General features: G+C 47.7%; 3 protein-coding genes across 4 annotated transcripts in view; 2 read left to right on the top strand and 1 right to left on the bottom strand.

The window, feature by feature from the left end:
• Positions 1 to 6,608, bottom strand: part of LOC310826024 (uncharacterized protein) — a 67,923-nt gene extending 61,315 nt beyond the window's left edge. The window contains exon 1 of the mRNA XM_083700463.1: positions 6,594 to 6,608. The gene's annotated coding sequence lies outside the window, so the exon portion shown is untranslated. The remainder of the gene's footprint in view (positions 1 to 6,593) is intronic.
• LOC310825836 (uncharacterized protein) overlaps positions 1 to 15,413 on the top strand; it is a gene marked incomplete at its 3' end in the record, with an annotated part of 31,296 nt that extends 15,883 nt beyond the window's left edge. The window contains exons 3-5 of the mRNA XM_083699655.1: positions 12,448 to 12,592; positions 13,500 to 14,544; positions 15,391 to 15,413. Of these exons, the coding sequence (XP_083555781.1) occupies positions 13,650 to 14,544; positions 15,391 to 15,413 (918 nt within the window). The 5' untranslated portion in view covers positions 12,448 to 12,592; positions 13,500 to 13,649. The remainder of the gene's footprint in view (positions 1 to 12,447; positions 12,593 to 13,499; positions 14,545 to 15,390) is intronic.
• LOC310826030 (uncharacterized protein) overlaps positions 1 to 17,597 on the top strand; it is a 121,037-nt gene that overhangs the window by 12,397 nt on the left and 91,043 nt on the right. The window lies entirely within an intron of this gene.

Genomic DNA, 17,597 nt, shown 5'->3' with positions numbered 1-17,597 from the left:
GCAGGTACCACTGCAGTACGCTGACCTGCAAGATGTCTTCAGTGAGAAGGAAGCTGATAGACTGCCTCCCCATAGGCCCTTTGACTGTCAAATCAACCTTCTCCCAGGAGCTCAGCTGCCCGTGGATAAACTGTACGCCATGTCAGACAGGGAGATGCAGGAGTTGAGGGAGTTTATAGAAAAGAACCTGAAAAGAGGTTTCATAAGGGAATCAAGGGCGGTGGGAGGCAGTCCGGTGTTCTTTGTGGACAAGAAGGACACTAATAAGCCCAGGCTTGTAGTGGACTTTTGGGCCGTCAATTCGGTGTCGGAACCAGTGACCTTCCCCATGCCCAGGATTGACGACATTTTAACCAGGGTGAGGAAGGGAAAGATTTTCACCAAACTGGACCTAAGGGGAGCGTACAATTTGATCAGGATGAGGGAGGGAGATGAATGGAAAACCACCATGTTCACCCCTCTGGGGGCCTTCGAGTACCTCGTTATGCCCTTTGGATTACAAGGGGGTTCGGCATGTTTTCAATCTTTCATGCATCACGTTTTGGGGCCCCTGCTGTACAAGAATTGTGTAGCCTTCTTAGATGACATGTTAATTTATTCGGAGGATGAGGAGCAACACGTCAGAGATGTCCGGGAAGTGCTAAAGAGGTTACAGGCGCACCAGCTGTGGGTCAAACTGGAGAAGTGCCAGTTCCACACCCGAGAGGTTGAGTTCCTGGGGTACCGGTTGTCAGACAAGGGCCTAGCTATGGATCCAGGCAAGGTACAAGCGGTACTGGAATGGAAGACTTCTAAGACTCGGAAGGACGTGCAGAGGTTCCTGGGGTTTGGGAACTTCTATCGGAAGTTCATTAAAAACTTTGCCCACTTAACTGCACCCATCACAGATTGCCTCAGTAGCAAGAAGAAGTTCGTCTGGACGGAAGAAGCGCAGCAATCTTTTGAAAGGTTAAAGAAGGCTTCGCTTCGGAAGAGCAGCTCCTGCACGTGGATCTGCAGAAGCCCATGAGACTGGAGACCGATGCGTCGGACAGAGCGGTGGGGGCCGTACTGCTTCAGCCGGGGGGGAACCAGTCCGACTGGAGACCGTGTGCTTTTTTTTCTAGGAAGTTGAGCAAGGCAGAACAGAACTACACGGTGTATGACCGAGAACTGTTGGCCATTTATGAAGCATTTCGGCGCTGGAGACATCTGCTAATAGGGGCGCAGCACAAGATTCAGGTGTGTACGGACCATAAGAACCTGGAGTACTGGAGAACAGCACGGGTCCTCAACCAGAGACAGGTGCGGTGGGCTCAGGAGTTTTCCAAGTCCTTTTTTGAGATTCGGTACGTACCGGGGGAGGAAAACGTCAGAGCAGATGCCCTCTCCCGGAAGCCGGAGTACCTGGAAGGTGAGGGAACGCCAGAAGAGCGACATGTGATACCCGAGGACCAATGGGTGTGGGGGGAGTGCTGGTAGGGCAACGAGAGCTTGCAGAGTAGACGGGGAATGATGAGTACGCCCAAAATAAGATCAGGGAGCTCAGGGGAGCAGGAGGGAACCCGGGGGGGGGGGGGGATTGAGGAAAAGGATGGGGCACTGTATTACAGGAGAGCATTGTACATACCAGAGGGTGACTTGAGGAGTAGAGTACTCAAACAACTACACGACAGCCCCACGGCGGGACATTTTGGTCAACACAAAACCATGTTGTTAGTCACCAGGCAGTTCTGGTGGCCAAAGGTGAGGGAAGACGTACAAGAATATGTAAGGGGGTGCGACCACTGCCAGCGAGCCAAGGGGGAGAGGGCGGCACCCACGGGGTTACTGGAACCCTTACCCACACCTGAAAGACCATGGGAGGCAGTGTCCATAGATTTTATGACTGATTTGCCCAAGTCAAGGGGGAAAACGGCCGTCATGGTAGTAGTCGACTTGTTAACTAAGATGTGCCATTTCATTGCTTGCTGGCATGCGGTGACGGCGGAGGAAACCGCCAAGCTGTTTGTGGAGCACATTTTCAGGCTGCATGGCACCCCCTTGAGGGTTTTATCAGACAAAGTAAAACAATTTACTTCCAGGTTCTGGAGGAAGCTCATGAGCTTACTGCATGTAGAGGTGAGTTTCTCGACGGCCAGGCACCCGGAGACCAACGGGCAGGCGGAAAGAGCGAACAGTATACTCCAACAATACTTACGTTGCTACGTCAACGAGAGGGAGAATGACTGGGTAGAGAAACTAGCTTTGGCCGAATTTGCTTACAATACCGCGGAGCATGTGTCCACGGGAATGAGCCCGTTCATGGCCAATTATGGGTGTCACCAGAGGGCCTTCCCAGGGGAAGGGGAGGAGAGGTGGAGTGTACCAGTGGCGGAACAGTTTGTGGAAGAAATGGAAGCCTTACACCAACAACTTAAGATAAACTTGGAGAGGGCCAAGGAAGTGTACAAGAGGCAGGCAGATAGGAAACGGAGGGAAGGAGAGACCATAAGGGTTGGGGACAGGGTGTGGTTGTCAACCCAAGGGTTACCGTTCAAGGGAGGTTGCAAGAAATTAAGGCCAAGGCGACTGGGGCCCTTCGAGGTAACACAGCAAGTCAACCCGGTGGCCTTTATGCTCAAATTGCCTACCAACATCAAACTACATCCGGTATTCCATAGGTCCTTACTCTCACCATACAGGGAAGGGTGGGAATTTCAGGGACGAGAGGGAGAGGTTCCCGCACACCCACAGGTGGAAGAGAGGGAGCATAGCAGTCACGCAGCGGAGATACTAGATTCCAGATGGAAGGGAAGACAGGTGGAGTATCTGGTGGCTTGGGAGGGGGAGCCCGAGTCGGAAAATGCATTGTTCGAGTCATCAAAAGATGGGGAAGGTTCCTTCCGGGGTTTTCCAGCATCGCCGGTCAAGGAAAAGGTACGGACTGGGGGTGAGGGATTTTTGAGCCATGTGATAAGGAAATCATTATATAAAATCTGGAATAAATAAAGGACTACTTGAGCCAAAAATACCCTTGTGGACTTCCGGGTTAGCGCCATCGCCTAATGGCGGATTCCCTCCGAGCTCCGGAGGGAATTGGCTCAGTGGGAGACGGGTCCTGCCGCGGCGGCAACACGGGGACCCTTAGAAACCACAGGCGTGGAAGCCTGTGGACCTGGTGACTCGGCGGGCACCATTTGCACCCTCCCCGACCCGAGAAGGAGCCTTTTTAAAGGCTTCGGAATGGGGGACGGGGAGAGGCGCGGTGCTGAGAGTCGACTGCTACTCCTACTGAGGGAAGCCGCATGCCATGGTCAGAGAGCGCTGACTTTTTCCTTTGAACATTTGGACTCAAAGTAAAAGCCCGTGAGTAATACGGAAATTGGATCTATAAAAGAAAGATTTTTTCTGAATTTGGTACGATCGGGGAAGATGCAAAGAGGAAGTCCGTCTCCCCACCTTGTAAACAACTTGAAGCAAGGACTAAATAATTAAAGTCGAGAGAATATCTCCTTTTCATTGGATAAAACTATTAATTACACGGATTGATAGCATAAGTAATTGTGCTGGAGGATAAGAGCTAACTTTGAGAGCTAAAGTGCCCCCCCCCCGAGACCCGGGAGTGATCCGCGAGAGGAGCCTGCTGAGGAGACATAGAAGATTTTGACAGCTGTCAAATTAGCTGTCAAAGTGGGGAAAAATAGAGAACTTTGTTTCTGATGTTTTTGCTGGTTACATTAGCTACAATAGAGTGATAAATTGTTGAAAATAAAGAAGAATTGAAACAAGTTAACTTGACTTTTGGGTTGGAAGTCTAAGGAATACTTAATAACCAGAATCCCTCTAGTGGGGGTTCAGGGACACTACAAGAATGGAAATAGGTTGGAAAATACTAGCTGATCTGGACGAGGTTGCTTTTCTCGTGAGAAAATTGGTAGAGCAAAGTCATGTTTTGTCTACAGCCCAGGCAGCTGAACAAGAAAAGAAACTTGAGAAATTTGAGGAAGTGGAGAAAGAGATATTTGTGAACAGGAGCAGCAGGAAGGAGGGGCTGAAATGCTGCAGAAGGCAAAGGAGAGCCGGAGGCCTGTCAAGATGGATATAAAAGAAAAAAAGGACTGGATGATGAAAATTTGGTATGAATTGAAGAAGGAGGAATGGAAAGATCTCCCTTTGTGGAGATCTGAAGATTTTGGGACATTTGGACCTAAAAGGATTAAGAAACAAGTTCTGAATTCCACCTTTAAATATGGAGGCCCGGCTGGAAGGAACATGGGCATTTTTGGGACAGAGCCCCTCCGAGATTTGGTGGTTAATACAAAGGACTATCAAAAAAACCGGCAGAGAGGAACTGAGAGAGAATTAAGAGCCTCGGACGTGAGGAATCCAGGCTGATAGCAGATGGACTAATGGACACTGGTTTGGGGATCGAAACCGGGAAAGGGAGGGTGGGGTTTGGGAATCCGAAGGGCGTACAAACATATTTTGATTCTTTCTATTGTTTCTTCTTTTTTGCTTTGTTATTAATACAAACATGGGGAATTCGTGGAAGGGAAATTGGGTCGATCTTAGAAAAAGTCTTTAAGCATAATGATCAATGTATATAAGTTAAAATTTGATACATAAATTGAATTAAGTATAATTAATAAATTAGGGTTAAAACAAAAAATTCCTTCCAGTAGCACCTTAAAGACCAACTAAGTTAGTTCTAGGTATGAGCTTTCGTGTGCATGCACACTTCTGACTATGGCAGACCAACATGGCTACCTATCTGTAATTAGGGTTAAAAATTAGGGATAAGAACTTGTTGAACAAATATCCGGACATGGAATACAAGAAGGGGAGGCGAGGGGAAGTCGCAGAAAAAAGTTACTGAAAATTAGGATTGTAAATGTTGAATGTTTTTTAATTTTGTTTTTTCTCTTCTGTTCTTTCCTTTTTTCTTTTTATTTTTTCTGGAAAGTTGTTTTTGGTTTTCTGTGCATTATTTGAAACTACAATAAATATCATTTTTTAAAAAAAATACCCTTGTGGACATCACCAAGAGAAGCCATATACTCATGTTAGAATAGTTACAACTAGCAAAACTGATGGGAAGAGTTAGAGGAGTATTGAACCAGAAAATACTTGGAGAATGGAGAATATTTAAGGATTATATAAGATCATATTGTACCAACCACACCATATTAGCAGAACTTGAGTGATACTTGTAAACACAACAAATACTGTTTGTGGAGTAGACCGGAACAATATTAAAGAATATAAAACTGTGTTGGAAACACAATGGCAGTATAAACAGTACAATGAGAATGATTGGAAGACTCGTTTTGTCAGAATTATGTAATTAGGAAGATTAAGTTTTTTCATGTACATAAATCTGCTTTTTCTTCTTTCCTTTTTCTGTATTTTCTTCTTTCCTTTTTTCTTAATTGTTTTTTCTTTAATTTTCTTTTTTGCAGTATGAGATTGTAAATTCTTTGTATATGTGTGTAATTTAAATCAATAAAGATTATTTTAAAAAATAAATCAATTTTTGGCCGGCCGGATCAAGCGTTGCTTCCTCTGGTTATCCCTGCTGGAACTCCACTTCTTTCCAGACCCTGGGGTCACTAGAGGACTGGTGGCTCCTCCTGGCAAATGGACTGGTGCGCGCTGGATCACCAGTCCTTCCTTGCCCCCAGAATCCGGCCAACCAAAGGTCCCATCTGGGGTGCCATCTGTTGTAAACAAAAGCTGCCCTTCTTCCCTTATGGGGGACACAAGAGCCCTTTATAGAGTCCCTTGTAGGTTGTCCATCGGCAGGAGGAAAGAGCAGAGGCAACCAGAGACTATTGAGAAGCAAAGCAGCTAGTAAGCCTGATCTTGATTGATCTGTTGCAACAGGGTGCTCCCCTGAGGAGGACCCCTTCTCCTTTCACAGGTGAGGTTTTAGGGACCAGGGTTTTTTTCATGTCCAAATGTTTCCATCCGCGCACAACCTCTGTTATAAAAGGGGACTGATCCATACATCTGAATGGGGTTTCTCTGCATGCATTTCCCAGCTCCTGGACCCAAGACCCTGTTGGGATTTCAGATCTCACCAGCTGCAAAGAGCAGCTACTGTGTTGACATCATGTGATGTCTCTGAGCTGAGACAGGAAGTCTCTGCCAGTTCTCCTGCAACAGAAGAGTTACTTCGCTTCTGAGTTGAAGTGTGAGTTGAGTCCTAGACTCTTGTGTTTGCTGCTCAGGAGAGAAGTCAGGCTTGTAAGAGCTGCTTGTACAGTCTTAATAAAGTAGTGAGTAGACTATGCAGTGTCTCTTTCTTCTGTGATGGGATGCCAGAAGATTAGTGTGCTCCTCTCAGGCGGGAGGGGTCGCTTATTACCGGTCTCTCTGGACTGAGGAAGGATTCCAGCCAGAGAGTGACCATCGGAGAGAAGCCCCGGTGTCTTGGGATGTTGGCACCCTTCCTGGGGGCGTTTTTTCCAACAGACCCCTCCCCACGGGGCCAGCAGCGCATCCATGCAAAGGAAGAGCAGAGCTGCCGCCCTCCTGCGACCCTCCGCGCCCTGACTTGCCCCCCTCTCGCCATGCAGCACCGGGACCCCCGCTCTTCCCATGGGCCCTATCCTGGGAGAGAGGAGACTCACCGGATCCCAGCAGGCGCCCCCCCCCAGGCAGCCTCTGCAGAGCCGAACCAAGGGGACCCCCACTTCTTGCAGGAAAGGGAGGGGTTGGGCTTTCGCTTTGGAGGACCTGCCTCCCCCCGTCTTACTTTCCTGTCTAGGAATCTAGCTCGTTTCCGTTTAACCCTCGGCAAGCCGAGCTCAGTCAACTTACGCCTCTCCCTCTCCCGAGAGCCGGAGCATCGCGCACCAATGGCATCCCGAGAAGGCGGAGCAGGAGAGGTTTATGGATTACTTCCAGCAACGGATACATCCAGTTTTGGACTGCAGCTGAACAGCCCCCTAACAGCTGGCCCCTGAACACGGGTCCTAAGAAATCTTCACTGGCTCCCGGTCCTTTTCCGAGGACCATTCAAAGTGCTGGCGCTGACCTTGAAAGCCCCAAATGGTCTCAGCGCAGTAGAAGGGGAGGAGCGTCTCCACGTCCATCGCTCAGCCCGGACACTGAGGTCCAGCTCCGAGGGTCTTCTGGCAGGTCCCTCATTGCGAGAAGTGAGGTTACAAGGGGCCTTCTCGTTGTCATGAGTGCCCTGTGGAACGCCCTCCCACCAGATGTCAAGGAGTCAAACCTCCATAGACGCCTGAAAGCAGCTCCGTATCGGGAAGCGTTTAATATTTCATGTTGGGTCATGTTTTCTTCTATTCTTTTGGAAGCTGCCCAGAGACAATGTTCTTGTTCTTGTTGTACATGTTGTTGTCGTTGGACATCCAGCTTTACATAGCCAACAACACAGAGATAAAGGGTTGCTTCGTTCTGTTCTTTTGGACTCCTAGGTGGGCTTATGGTTCTGGTGCTTGTGGATCTCATGGGATTTAATGTCTTGCCATTATAAATGCACGGGGATAAGTGCATTTACACTGACATATTTCCACAAAAAGACCCAAACTCCGGTATGTAGCCGCAGGTGATACAATAGGAGCCTTTCTGCAAATGGCCTTTGCAACACAACTCCCTGGGTGGTTACAAAGTATACACATTTGCCTCTTTGCAACGTAGCCCCGTTTCCTCAATGAATCCACCCATTTCAGTAAAACCTGAGCTGAAATAGTAAGGAGAGCAAAACAGCAGCCCTGTCTGACCCCCGTCAGCCCCCAGACTCCCCCAGTCACGTGGCAGGAGATACTTCCTGAACCCCCCCCCCTCCGTGAGACGGGTATGACATCATGGATGATCCAGTGATGATCCATATGATCCATTGGTGATCCACATGATCCAAGCTGCGATGCTGGATTCTGGAGTCAAGAAATCCGCCCTTTCCAGTGATCTCTCCGGCTGGCCCGGAAAAGGCAGGGAGCAGGAATCCTCAGGGATCCCGACGGACAGACAGACCTGTCATGTTGCCAAAACACGAACTCGGAGTCTGATCTGATTTAAATGCAGAACTCATTTTGTGACTTCGCTGTTGGATTGTCGGGATCAGCCCCTCCCCCTCTCCTGATCCCCAAAAGGAAGACGGGGGGGGATTTCCTCTCCTCCTCCCCCCCCCCCGCTCAACACTTTCCCTCCCCTCCCGGCACATCCTCCTCTCATCCCGCCCACACCATCCCAGATCCCGCCCCCCATACATGGCTCCTCCTCCTCCTCCAATCCGGCTTCTGCTCCAGGAATGAGGGGGGCGGTGAGCCCCCTCCCACCCTGCCTGCTTCTCCCGGAAGTGGAGCTTCTACTCCGGATTGCCGCTCTGCCCCCTAGATCTAGGGGGGGGGGCGCTTTCGGAAAGGGAAGAGGGGCGGCAGGGGACCACCCCTCGTTGATGTTGCAGGAAAGGAAATGAGAATCGGAGCGAGGACAAAGAGGTAAAGGGGTCGCGGGGGGCGGGGAGAGGGGAGAAGAGGACCCAGAGACCCCTCCAGCTCCCCCAAGCGCCTTCCGTGGGGCCTGGATCCCGGCACGCGTCCTGCGAAGAGGGCTTTTCTCGGCCCCTTAGGCGCCTTGGCGGGGGCGGGCATGGGGCCCCTATCCAGGGAGTCCCCATGAAGACCCCATCGCCCCGTGTCCCCCGCGCCGGCATCCCCCGAGCTCTGGGGGCTGCGCGCAGAGAGAGCTGGGCCATGAAAGGGTTAACGGGCACGAGGGATAGAGACCCCCGTCCCTTCCCTGCTTGTCTTGGGGGGGGGGGCGCCTCCAGCTGGAGAGACGGGGGCGCAGGGTGTGGGGTTAGCAGAGCCAAGGGAGCCTCTGGATGCAGGGGAGACTCAGGAGAGAGGGAGGGGGTCAAGGAAATTGGGGGGGGGAGGGAGAGGAGCATCCCTGGGCAGGGAAGGGCAGCATTGACGGGGGGGGGGGGGAGAGATATCGCGTCTCCATTGTGGCAGCTGCGGGGGATCTCTGGTGGAACAGCCTTGGCCTCTCTCTCCCGCCCAGTAATCGACCCCCCCCTTCAAGGCGACCAGAGAGGGATCCCTGGAAAGTGGGGGGTCCTGTCCCCCCACCCTTCCATCCTGCAACCTCCCTCCTCTTCCCACCCCATGAGCCCCTGCCCTGTCCAGACTCAGCGCTTCTGCCCATTCCAACCATTGGTCCCCTGGAGAGGAGAGGAAATCCCCAGAGGAAGAGGGGAGGGGGGAGGCCTTCTCAGAAGCGGCTCTTGGTTTCCGCAATCCCACCCAGGAAGCAGCCAGAAACCTCTTCCTCTCTCTCAGGCTTCCATCTTTATTGTCTTTTCCACTGCCTGGTTCACTGAGGATGAGGATAATGTACACCTGTCCTCAGAAACGGGTGCAAAGTCCATGAAATAGAAGTTGCACCTCAAAACATTTCTGTTCCTCTTGTTCTTTGTAGCCAATGTCAGAGGGACTGACAAGCTGAGATACAATCCTTCATCATCCGACGACAACGACTACATGAATCTTCCTAGTCAAAGGACACATTTTCATGATAGACAGTACCTGTGGCTGGAGGCTCTACACACAGGGTTTGCCTCTGCAGGCCAAAGACTGCCAGTATTAGAAAAGGTGAGGTGTGTGACCTCCCCAAATTTACAGAATATATATGAATGTGATTTCCTGGGTGGGATTATAATTTATGGCAACCCTGTGATTTTCTCCATCCATAACATTTTATGAGCTGATATAGCAGTACGAGCTCCAAAATAACTTTTAAAAACCCCACAAGATCATCATCATCATCATCGCATTTATACCCCCAGGCCTTAGTTTGCCTCCCCATGATCTAAAGAAAACACCAACTTTGAATCATACAGAGTAAAACTACCAGACCCTTCTTGAACAAATAGGTTAGGAATTATCGCTATACATTACATCCATACTTTTCTATGCCTGAAAAATGCAACCATGACACTGGGAATGTTCAGGAATGCAGGAGAGGAAATATTGTTTGATTATATCCTTTCCAACTTGTGTTAACAAGTTGTACAATTTAGCAGAGTAACATTCCCCCTTTTAAACTTACAGCGGATGCGTTTGCTCAGGCTCGCTAAAGCCTCTAAAATAAGTTTCCTTGGTAATTTCCCCTTTAGTCCCTCATAAAAAGATAAGACACGACACAGTCTTCTATAAAAGTATAAAAAGAGTTTACTCACACATTCTGTTCACAAATGGATCCCAGAAGGCAGACTTAGGTTACAAAAGTTACAAACACCTGGAAACTATCCCATAAGGAGACAGCCCAAATGAGCATCTTAGGCTAAGCAGATGTTGCTTCTTCGACGAATGTAGTCAGAGAGAGAGTGGCTGACCAGTCCTGCTCTTTTGTTACCTGGGCAGGTGAGGTCGCCCCCACCTCTAGTCACATGCAGAAGAAGTCTGTCCCAGCCTAGGAGAAACTGGAAGTTCCGACTGGCTGGTCAGGATATCCCCTTTTATGTCCGGGATGTTGTACTTGACTGCTCTTGTGTTTCACATCCCACAGACATTTTTAAAGTCAGCACCAACCGTTTGAATTGTGCTCGGAAATGCGCTGGGAGCCAGGGAAGATACTTTAGAAATAGTGTTATGTGGTCTTAGTGGCTGCTCCCAGTAACTAGTCTAGCTCCCCCATTCTGGATTAGTTGCAGTTTCAGAGTCACCTTCAAAGGTAGCCCCATGTACAGCAGCTGGCAGTACTCCAAGCAGGAAATAACCAGAGCATGCACCACTCTGGCCAGACAGTTTGCAGGCTACTTGGGTCTCATCCTGTGAACCAGATGGAGCTGCCAGACAGCTGCCCTGGACACAGAATTGATCTGCACCTCTATGCACAGCTGGGAGTCCAAAATGACCCCCAGGCTGCACACCTGGTCCTTCAGGGGAACAGTTACCCCATCAGGACCAGGAATGCCCCCACCCTCCCCCAGGGACAGTATTTCTGTCTTGTCAGGATTCAACCTCAATGTCTTAGCCGCCATCCATCCTCCAACCACCTACAGACAGCCACACAGGGCATTCACCATCTTCACTGGTTCCAATTTTAAAGAGAGGAAGAGCTGGGCATCATCCACATACTGGTGAACACCCAACCCAAACCCCCTGATGATATCTTCCAGTGGCTGCATATAGATAGTAAAAAGCATAGGGGAGAGGATGGAGCCCTGGGGCAGCCCACAAGTAAGCATCCAGGGGTCTGAAACCACTTTCTGGACACGGCCCAGGAGGAAGGAGGGGAACCACTGCATAGCATGGCCCCCAGCTCCCCTAGAGGGTCCAGAAGGACACCATGGCCAAAGGTCTCCAAAGCTACTGAGAGATCCAGCAGAACCAGGAAAGAGCTTTCCTCTCAATATCTATCCCACTGGAGATAATCAGCCAGGGCAGTTCAAGTCCCATGATGAGGCCGGAATCCCCATTGGAAGGATCAGGGTGGCAGGAGCTTTCCTGGTCCTGCACCCCCAAAAGCTTCCGCCACAAGACTTTCTTTAGCTTTCAAGGGGCCACCGGATACATTGTGGTATTTTCTTCGAAAAACAAATATTTTGAATACTTTTACAGTGCCGTATGATGTAAATATGGGATGCGGGTGGCGCTGTGGGTTAAACCACAGAGCCTAGGACTTGCCAATCAGAAGGTCAGCGGGCGAGTGTCCACAAGCCTTGCGTGCCCGGTGGGAGGTCCTGCCGGGCGCACGAGGCTTGGGGCGGCACCCTGCAGCCTGAAGCATGGGGAGCCCTCTGGAGGGTGCCCCGTGCTTCGGGCAGGTGTGTGCAAGGCTTGGGGCGGCAGCTGCGGCTGGGGGGGGAATATTTTTTTTTTATTCATCCCCCCCCAAAAAAACGCAAGCTCCGGGGACAGCTGGGAGGCGCAGCACGTCTTCCTGCTGTCCCCGGACCTGGTCTGCAGGTGGGCGGCGGGGAGAAGAGCGCTTCTCCCCGCTGCCAGCCCCGCAAGTTCTGGGGACAGCTGCGAGGTGCAGCGCATCTTCCCGCTGTCCCCGGACCTGGTCTGAAGGCGGGCGGCGGGGAGAAAAGCGCTTCTCCCCACTACCGGCCCCACAAGCACCTGGGGGAAAAATAATTCCCCCCCTTTATTTCCCCCCCAAAAAACTTGGTGCGTCCTATGGGCCGGTGCGTCCTATGGGGCGAAAAATGTGGTATGTTTGGCACCAGCTTGCCTGCAGGAGTTGAATGAAGAAGGTGTGCAGGACACCATCCAGGCATCTTAGAGACTCCACTCTGGATTCGTGTAGGTTTTCCTCCATAGCCTTTTCTTCCCCTGAACATAGCTCAAGAGGCAGTGAAAGTTTAGGAGCAGAGTTTTCCTTCTCGATGGGCTTCCTTCCCCTGTTGACGATCCCATCGGCCCTTCACTTTCCTCTGCAGAATGGGCAGAATCTGCCTTCTAGACTGTGGGATTCACTGTTCTTCTCCTCCTCTCCATCCACCAGGGCCTGCCTTCACCTGGAGCAGAAATCCCCAACCCACCAAGGATTTGAGACCCATCAACTATCCTCACCTGGTTTTGCCGGCCGGTTGAAGCGATTCCTGGGATTGTGGCCCCTGTTGCATGCTGAAAGCTTCTGGAAGCCACAGGTGAGAGCTGAGTGCAGGGTGGGGACCAATGGTGGATAAATTACCCCATAAGGTGCATGACCCCCACCAAAGGTACCCAGATATTTGAGACAGATAAGGAATAAATTCACGTCTCTGGAAATATCACAACTTCAGGCCATCAATAAATCAACACTACATATTCAAGGATGAAGGGATAAGTACAGTTATCCCTTTGCCTTGAATATCCAGCTTTGTCAGTGCCAAATTAGGGTAGTCTTGTGTCAGAAGAGGGGCTTGAGATCAGGCAGCACATCATCATTATAAAGAACCATTGGGATTCCCATTTGCCATCTTCTTTCCTTCTGCTTCTCCTGCTCTCTCCATGCAATGCGAGGCATGTAGACAGAGGTCCATCTCCAAGAAAAGGAGCTTCCCTGAGCACCCATTCAGCTGACCCCAAGCACCAAGTCTTGTCACTAATTCTCTGACTGACCCAGACCACAGTCCCTGGAAAAGATGTAGACCAGGGTCTCACATAATAGTCCACATGGACCTCCTGTGGCCAATGGGACTGTGCAGGTGATTCATAAAGATCTAGAGGTGGATGGAGGATTATGATGCCGAGGATGGGGAATGTCCAAAGGAACGATGGACCAGAGAAAGAGAGGGCCTGTTCACGGACAGAGAGCAGCTGCCTTTCCTGTGAGGAAACAATTGATTTGAAAAGGCTGTATTCCGAGATCATGCTGCTTTATTAACGATGATTGAGGATCATGAAAGGTGGTGATGCATTACTATCATTTGATGACATTGCTTTTTCATTTCCAAAAAATTGGGAACATGGGTAGGAGGCGGGGGAATGTAGGAGATGTTGAAATAAGAGAAGGGGCTAATGGAGCTTGATGTGCTCTCTTTCCCTTTGTTCTCTTCCTTGAAACCCAAACAGGATTTCCTTTCCTCCCACTCTGAAGAAGGTGATGGAGAAGACATTCAGAATTCCAAGGAATGGGGCACCTTTCGTTTCATGAGGAATAGAAATTAAAATGTGTGAAATGTGGGATATGCTTCACTGAATTAGCACACATAGCTCACATCAATGACTCCAAGAGGGGAGAAAACATTTAAAGGTATGGAGAGTGGGAAAAGTTTCACTGATAGTAGAAAACTTAGAACACATCAGTGGACTCACATGGACAAGAAAGGATTCCAATGCAGGGAGTGTGGGAAGAGCTGCAGTCTAAGAGGACTCCTCAATATACACCAGCGGACTCACACAGGGGAGAAACCATTTAAATGCATGGAGTGCGGAAAAAGCTTCTGTCAGAGTGGACACTTAAGTATACATCTACGGACTCACACGGGTGAAAAACCTTTTAAATGCATGGAGTGTGGAAAAAGCTTCAGTTGTAGTGGACATTTAAGTTCACATCTACGGACTCACACGGGTGAAAAACCATATAAATGTATGGAGTGTGGAAAGAGCTACAGTAGGAGTGGACAGCTCAGTAAACATCACCAGACTCACACAGGGGAGAAACCATATGAATGCAGGGAGTGTGGGAAGAGCTTCAGTCAGAATGCAGACCTTAAATTACACCAACGAACTCACACTGGTGAAAAACCATATAAATGTATGGAGTGTGGAAAGAGCTTCAGTCAGAGTGGACACCGCAATATGCATCAACGGACTCACACAGGGGAGAAACCATATAAATGTATTGAGTGTGGAAAGAGCTTTAGTAACAGAGGATATCTTAAAACACATCAACGGACTCACACAGGGGAAAAACCATTTAAATGCATTGAGTGCGGAAAGAGCTTCAGTCAGAATGCAGACCTTAAAAGACATCAACGGATTCACACAGGGGAGAAACCATTTAAATGCATGGAATGTGGAAAGAGCTTCAGTTACGATTCAGGCCTTAGAAGACATCAGCGGACTCACACAGGGGAGAAACCTGTTAAATGTATGGAGTGCGGAAAGAGCTTTAGTAAAAATGGAACCCTTAGAATACATCAACGGACTCACACAGGGGAAAAACCATTTAAATGCATTGAGTGCGGAAAGAGCTTCAGTCAGAATGCAGACCTTAAAAGACATCAACGGATTCACACAGGGGAGAAACCATTTAAATGCATGGAATGTGGAAAGAGCTTCAGTTACAATTCAGGCCTTAGAAGACATCAGCGGTCTCACACAGGGGGAAAACCATTTAAATGCATTGAGTGCGGAAAGAGCTTCAGTCAGAATGGAAACCTTAAATTACACCAGCGGACTCACACAGGGGAGAAACCATTTAAATGCATGAAGTGCGGAAAAAGCTTCCGTGAGAGTGGAAATCTTAGAAAACATCAGCAGACACACAGGGAAGACACCATTTAAATGTATGGCATGTGGAAGAAGCTTCAGTCAGAGTGGAACTCTTGATATACATCAACAAACACACACAAAAGACAAACCACATAAACGTCAGGAAAGTATATTGAGGCTCAGTCCTTGTGGAAGTCCTACATCAACAGACTCGTGGCCAGGAAGAACTTTAACAGTTGACACCCTACATACCATCAATAACTTTAAATGGAAGGATTGCAGAAAGTGCTTTAGCTATAATGTAATGTTTAAGAAATATCAGACATTCAAGCGGGAGAACCCATTTAGATGTATGGAGTGTGGGACATGTTCCTCTCAGAGTCCACTCTTCTTCATGGCGATGAACTCAGAGGAAATCTGTCTTCCTGCTTCAGGGCCAGCTGAATCTGTTTCGCTTGTCATTTTCTTGTAGCTAGGTAATTCCTCTCTAATCTGCTCTGTGTCTGTGTCTCTCCCTCCTTCTGAGACCACTGGAAGCGAAGGGGATGACTTTTCCCCCCTCCAGCTCCTCTTCTGAGGAAAGCTGATTGGCCTGAGAATGGATTCCCCCCTTAAGGTGGGGGACCTCAACGGAGTCCCTTCATTAGAAATGGACAGGACAGAAAGGGACAGAATATCTAGAAAAGAGAGATTACCACATACATTTTTTCAAATGGTGGACAGCTTAAACCTAAGGGATGCATGGAGATACAAAAATCCACTGGAGAAACAGTTCACACACTTTTCAGAAGCCTAACAATCGTCAGGGAGAATTTATGCAATCTAGATCACAAATAGTTTAATAATAAAAATTTTAAAAAACAGAGATTCACCCAAGGACAATAACAGATCATAATCCAGTGATATTAGAATTAGAAAATAAACAAAAGGGTAATAAAAGATGGTGATTAAATGAGAATTTATTAAACGATGAAAATCTGGTGATTAAAGCACAAGAATTGTTGAAATAATTCTTTGAAATCAATAAATCACAAGACACTGATATAAGAATAATTTGGGATGCCAGCAAAGCATTTCTTAGAGGCTTCTATATACAGCAAAATGCAGGGGAAAAGAGAGCTTATGAGAGGAACTTAGAGCAGTTAAAAGAAGAAATAGCGAGCAATGTCAAAATACTAGCGAAGGAACCAAAAAAAAAAAAAAGGTAGCACCAAAAATCAAGTTATTACAAACACAATTCTCGTAGTTGTTAAGCATTGAAATCCAAAATAACATAAAATGGATGAAACAGAGATCCTTTGAATTTGCAAATAGGCCCAGCAAAATACTGGCATGGCAACTGAAGAAGAGACAGAAAGAGAGATTAATAGATAAAATCAAAGACGGCGAGAAAACGAGAAGAAATAAACAAGTGTTTTATCAACCACTTCAAAAATTTATGTAATATAGGCAAGGAAACAGAAGAAGATATAAAAAATTATCTGCAGGGGAAAGACTTACCCAGAGTGGGAATAGAAAGAAATGCATATCTAAATGCCCCAGTTTCTATGATGGAAGTACAGCAGGCTATTTCCAAAGCGAAGTTGGGGAAGTCGCTGGGCCCGGATGCCCTTACCACCTTGCATTTAAAAAAAATGGAGGAAGTAGTGGCTACTCCGCTGAAAGTACTCATAAATAAAATAATGGCGGAAGGAAGAATCCCGGAGTCATGGCAATTAGCACATATAACAGTAAACCGTAAACAAGACAAGAACAAAGAGAATATAAATAATGATAGACCAATATCTTTACTTAATAATGACTACAAGATAAATGCGGACATATTGGCCCAGAGATTAAAAACAGTATTGAACGAAGTCATTAGCCAAGATCAGACAGGATTCTTACCGGGAAGGAAGATGAGCAATAATGTGAGACTTGTGATTGATGCTATTGAATATCTTGACTGGAACCCAGGGAAGAAGGCTGCATCTGTTTTTGTGGGTGCTGAGAAAGCCTTTGATAAGGTATTCTGGATGTTTGTGGAGAAGATAATTGAAAAGATGGAAGTGGTAACAAGGATATCAACTGGATTAAGAGCAATTTATCAAGACCAAAAGGTAAATTTAATAATGAATGGGGAGATGACTGAATACTTTAAAATAGAAAGGGGGACAAGACAAGGGTGTCCCCTATCTCCCTTGTTATTTGTTTTAATATTGGAGGTACTAAATCAAGTTATCAGGTCAGAGGAGGAGATTAGAGGTATAACACTAGGAAGAGTCGAATATAGAATAAGAGCATTTGCCGATGATATGATTGTAATGGTAGAAGAACTAACAGGAAGTATAAGCAAGTTGCTGAGAAAGATGGAGGAATTTGGAAAGGTGGCAGGATTTAGGATAAAGAAAGAAAAAACTAAGGTGGTGGTTAAGAATATGGACAAACAGAGCAAAAAGAATTTGGAGCAATGAAAAATACCAATTTGTTTGAAGATAATTATAATAAGACCTGGAAAGAAATTAAAAATCAATTAGAGATTTGGTAAAGGTTAAAGTTATCAATAAGGAGGTGAATTTCAGTGATTAAAATGAATATCCTGCCAAAGTTAATGTTTCTTTTTCAAATGCTAACGATAATAGGCAAAGTTGATTGCTTTGAGAAATGGAGAAAATGATTTAAGATTTCGTTTACCAGAGGCTTTTTGTTAGGCCTAATATCTAATGACACCCCAGAGAGAAGAAAAATGTATTC

Source organism: Podarcis gaigeae (assembly GCF_964106915.1).
Source record: "Podarcis gaigeae genome assembly, chromosome: 10".
Classification (NCBI taxonomy): domain Eukaryota; kingdom Metazoa; phylum Chordata; class Lepidosauria; order Squamata; family Lacertidae; genus Podarcis; species Podarcis gaigeae.
Note: the sequence above shows the minus strand (reverse complement) of the source record. Positions and strands in the feature narration are given on the sequence as shown.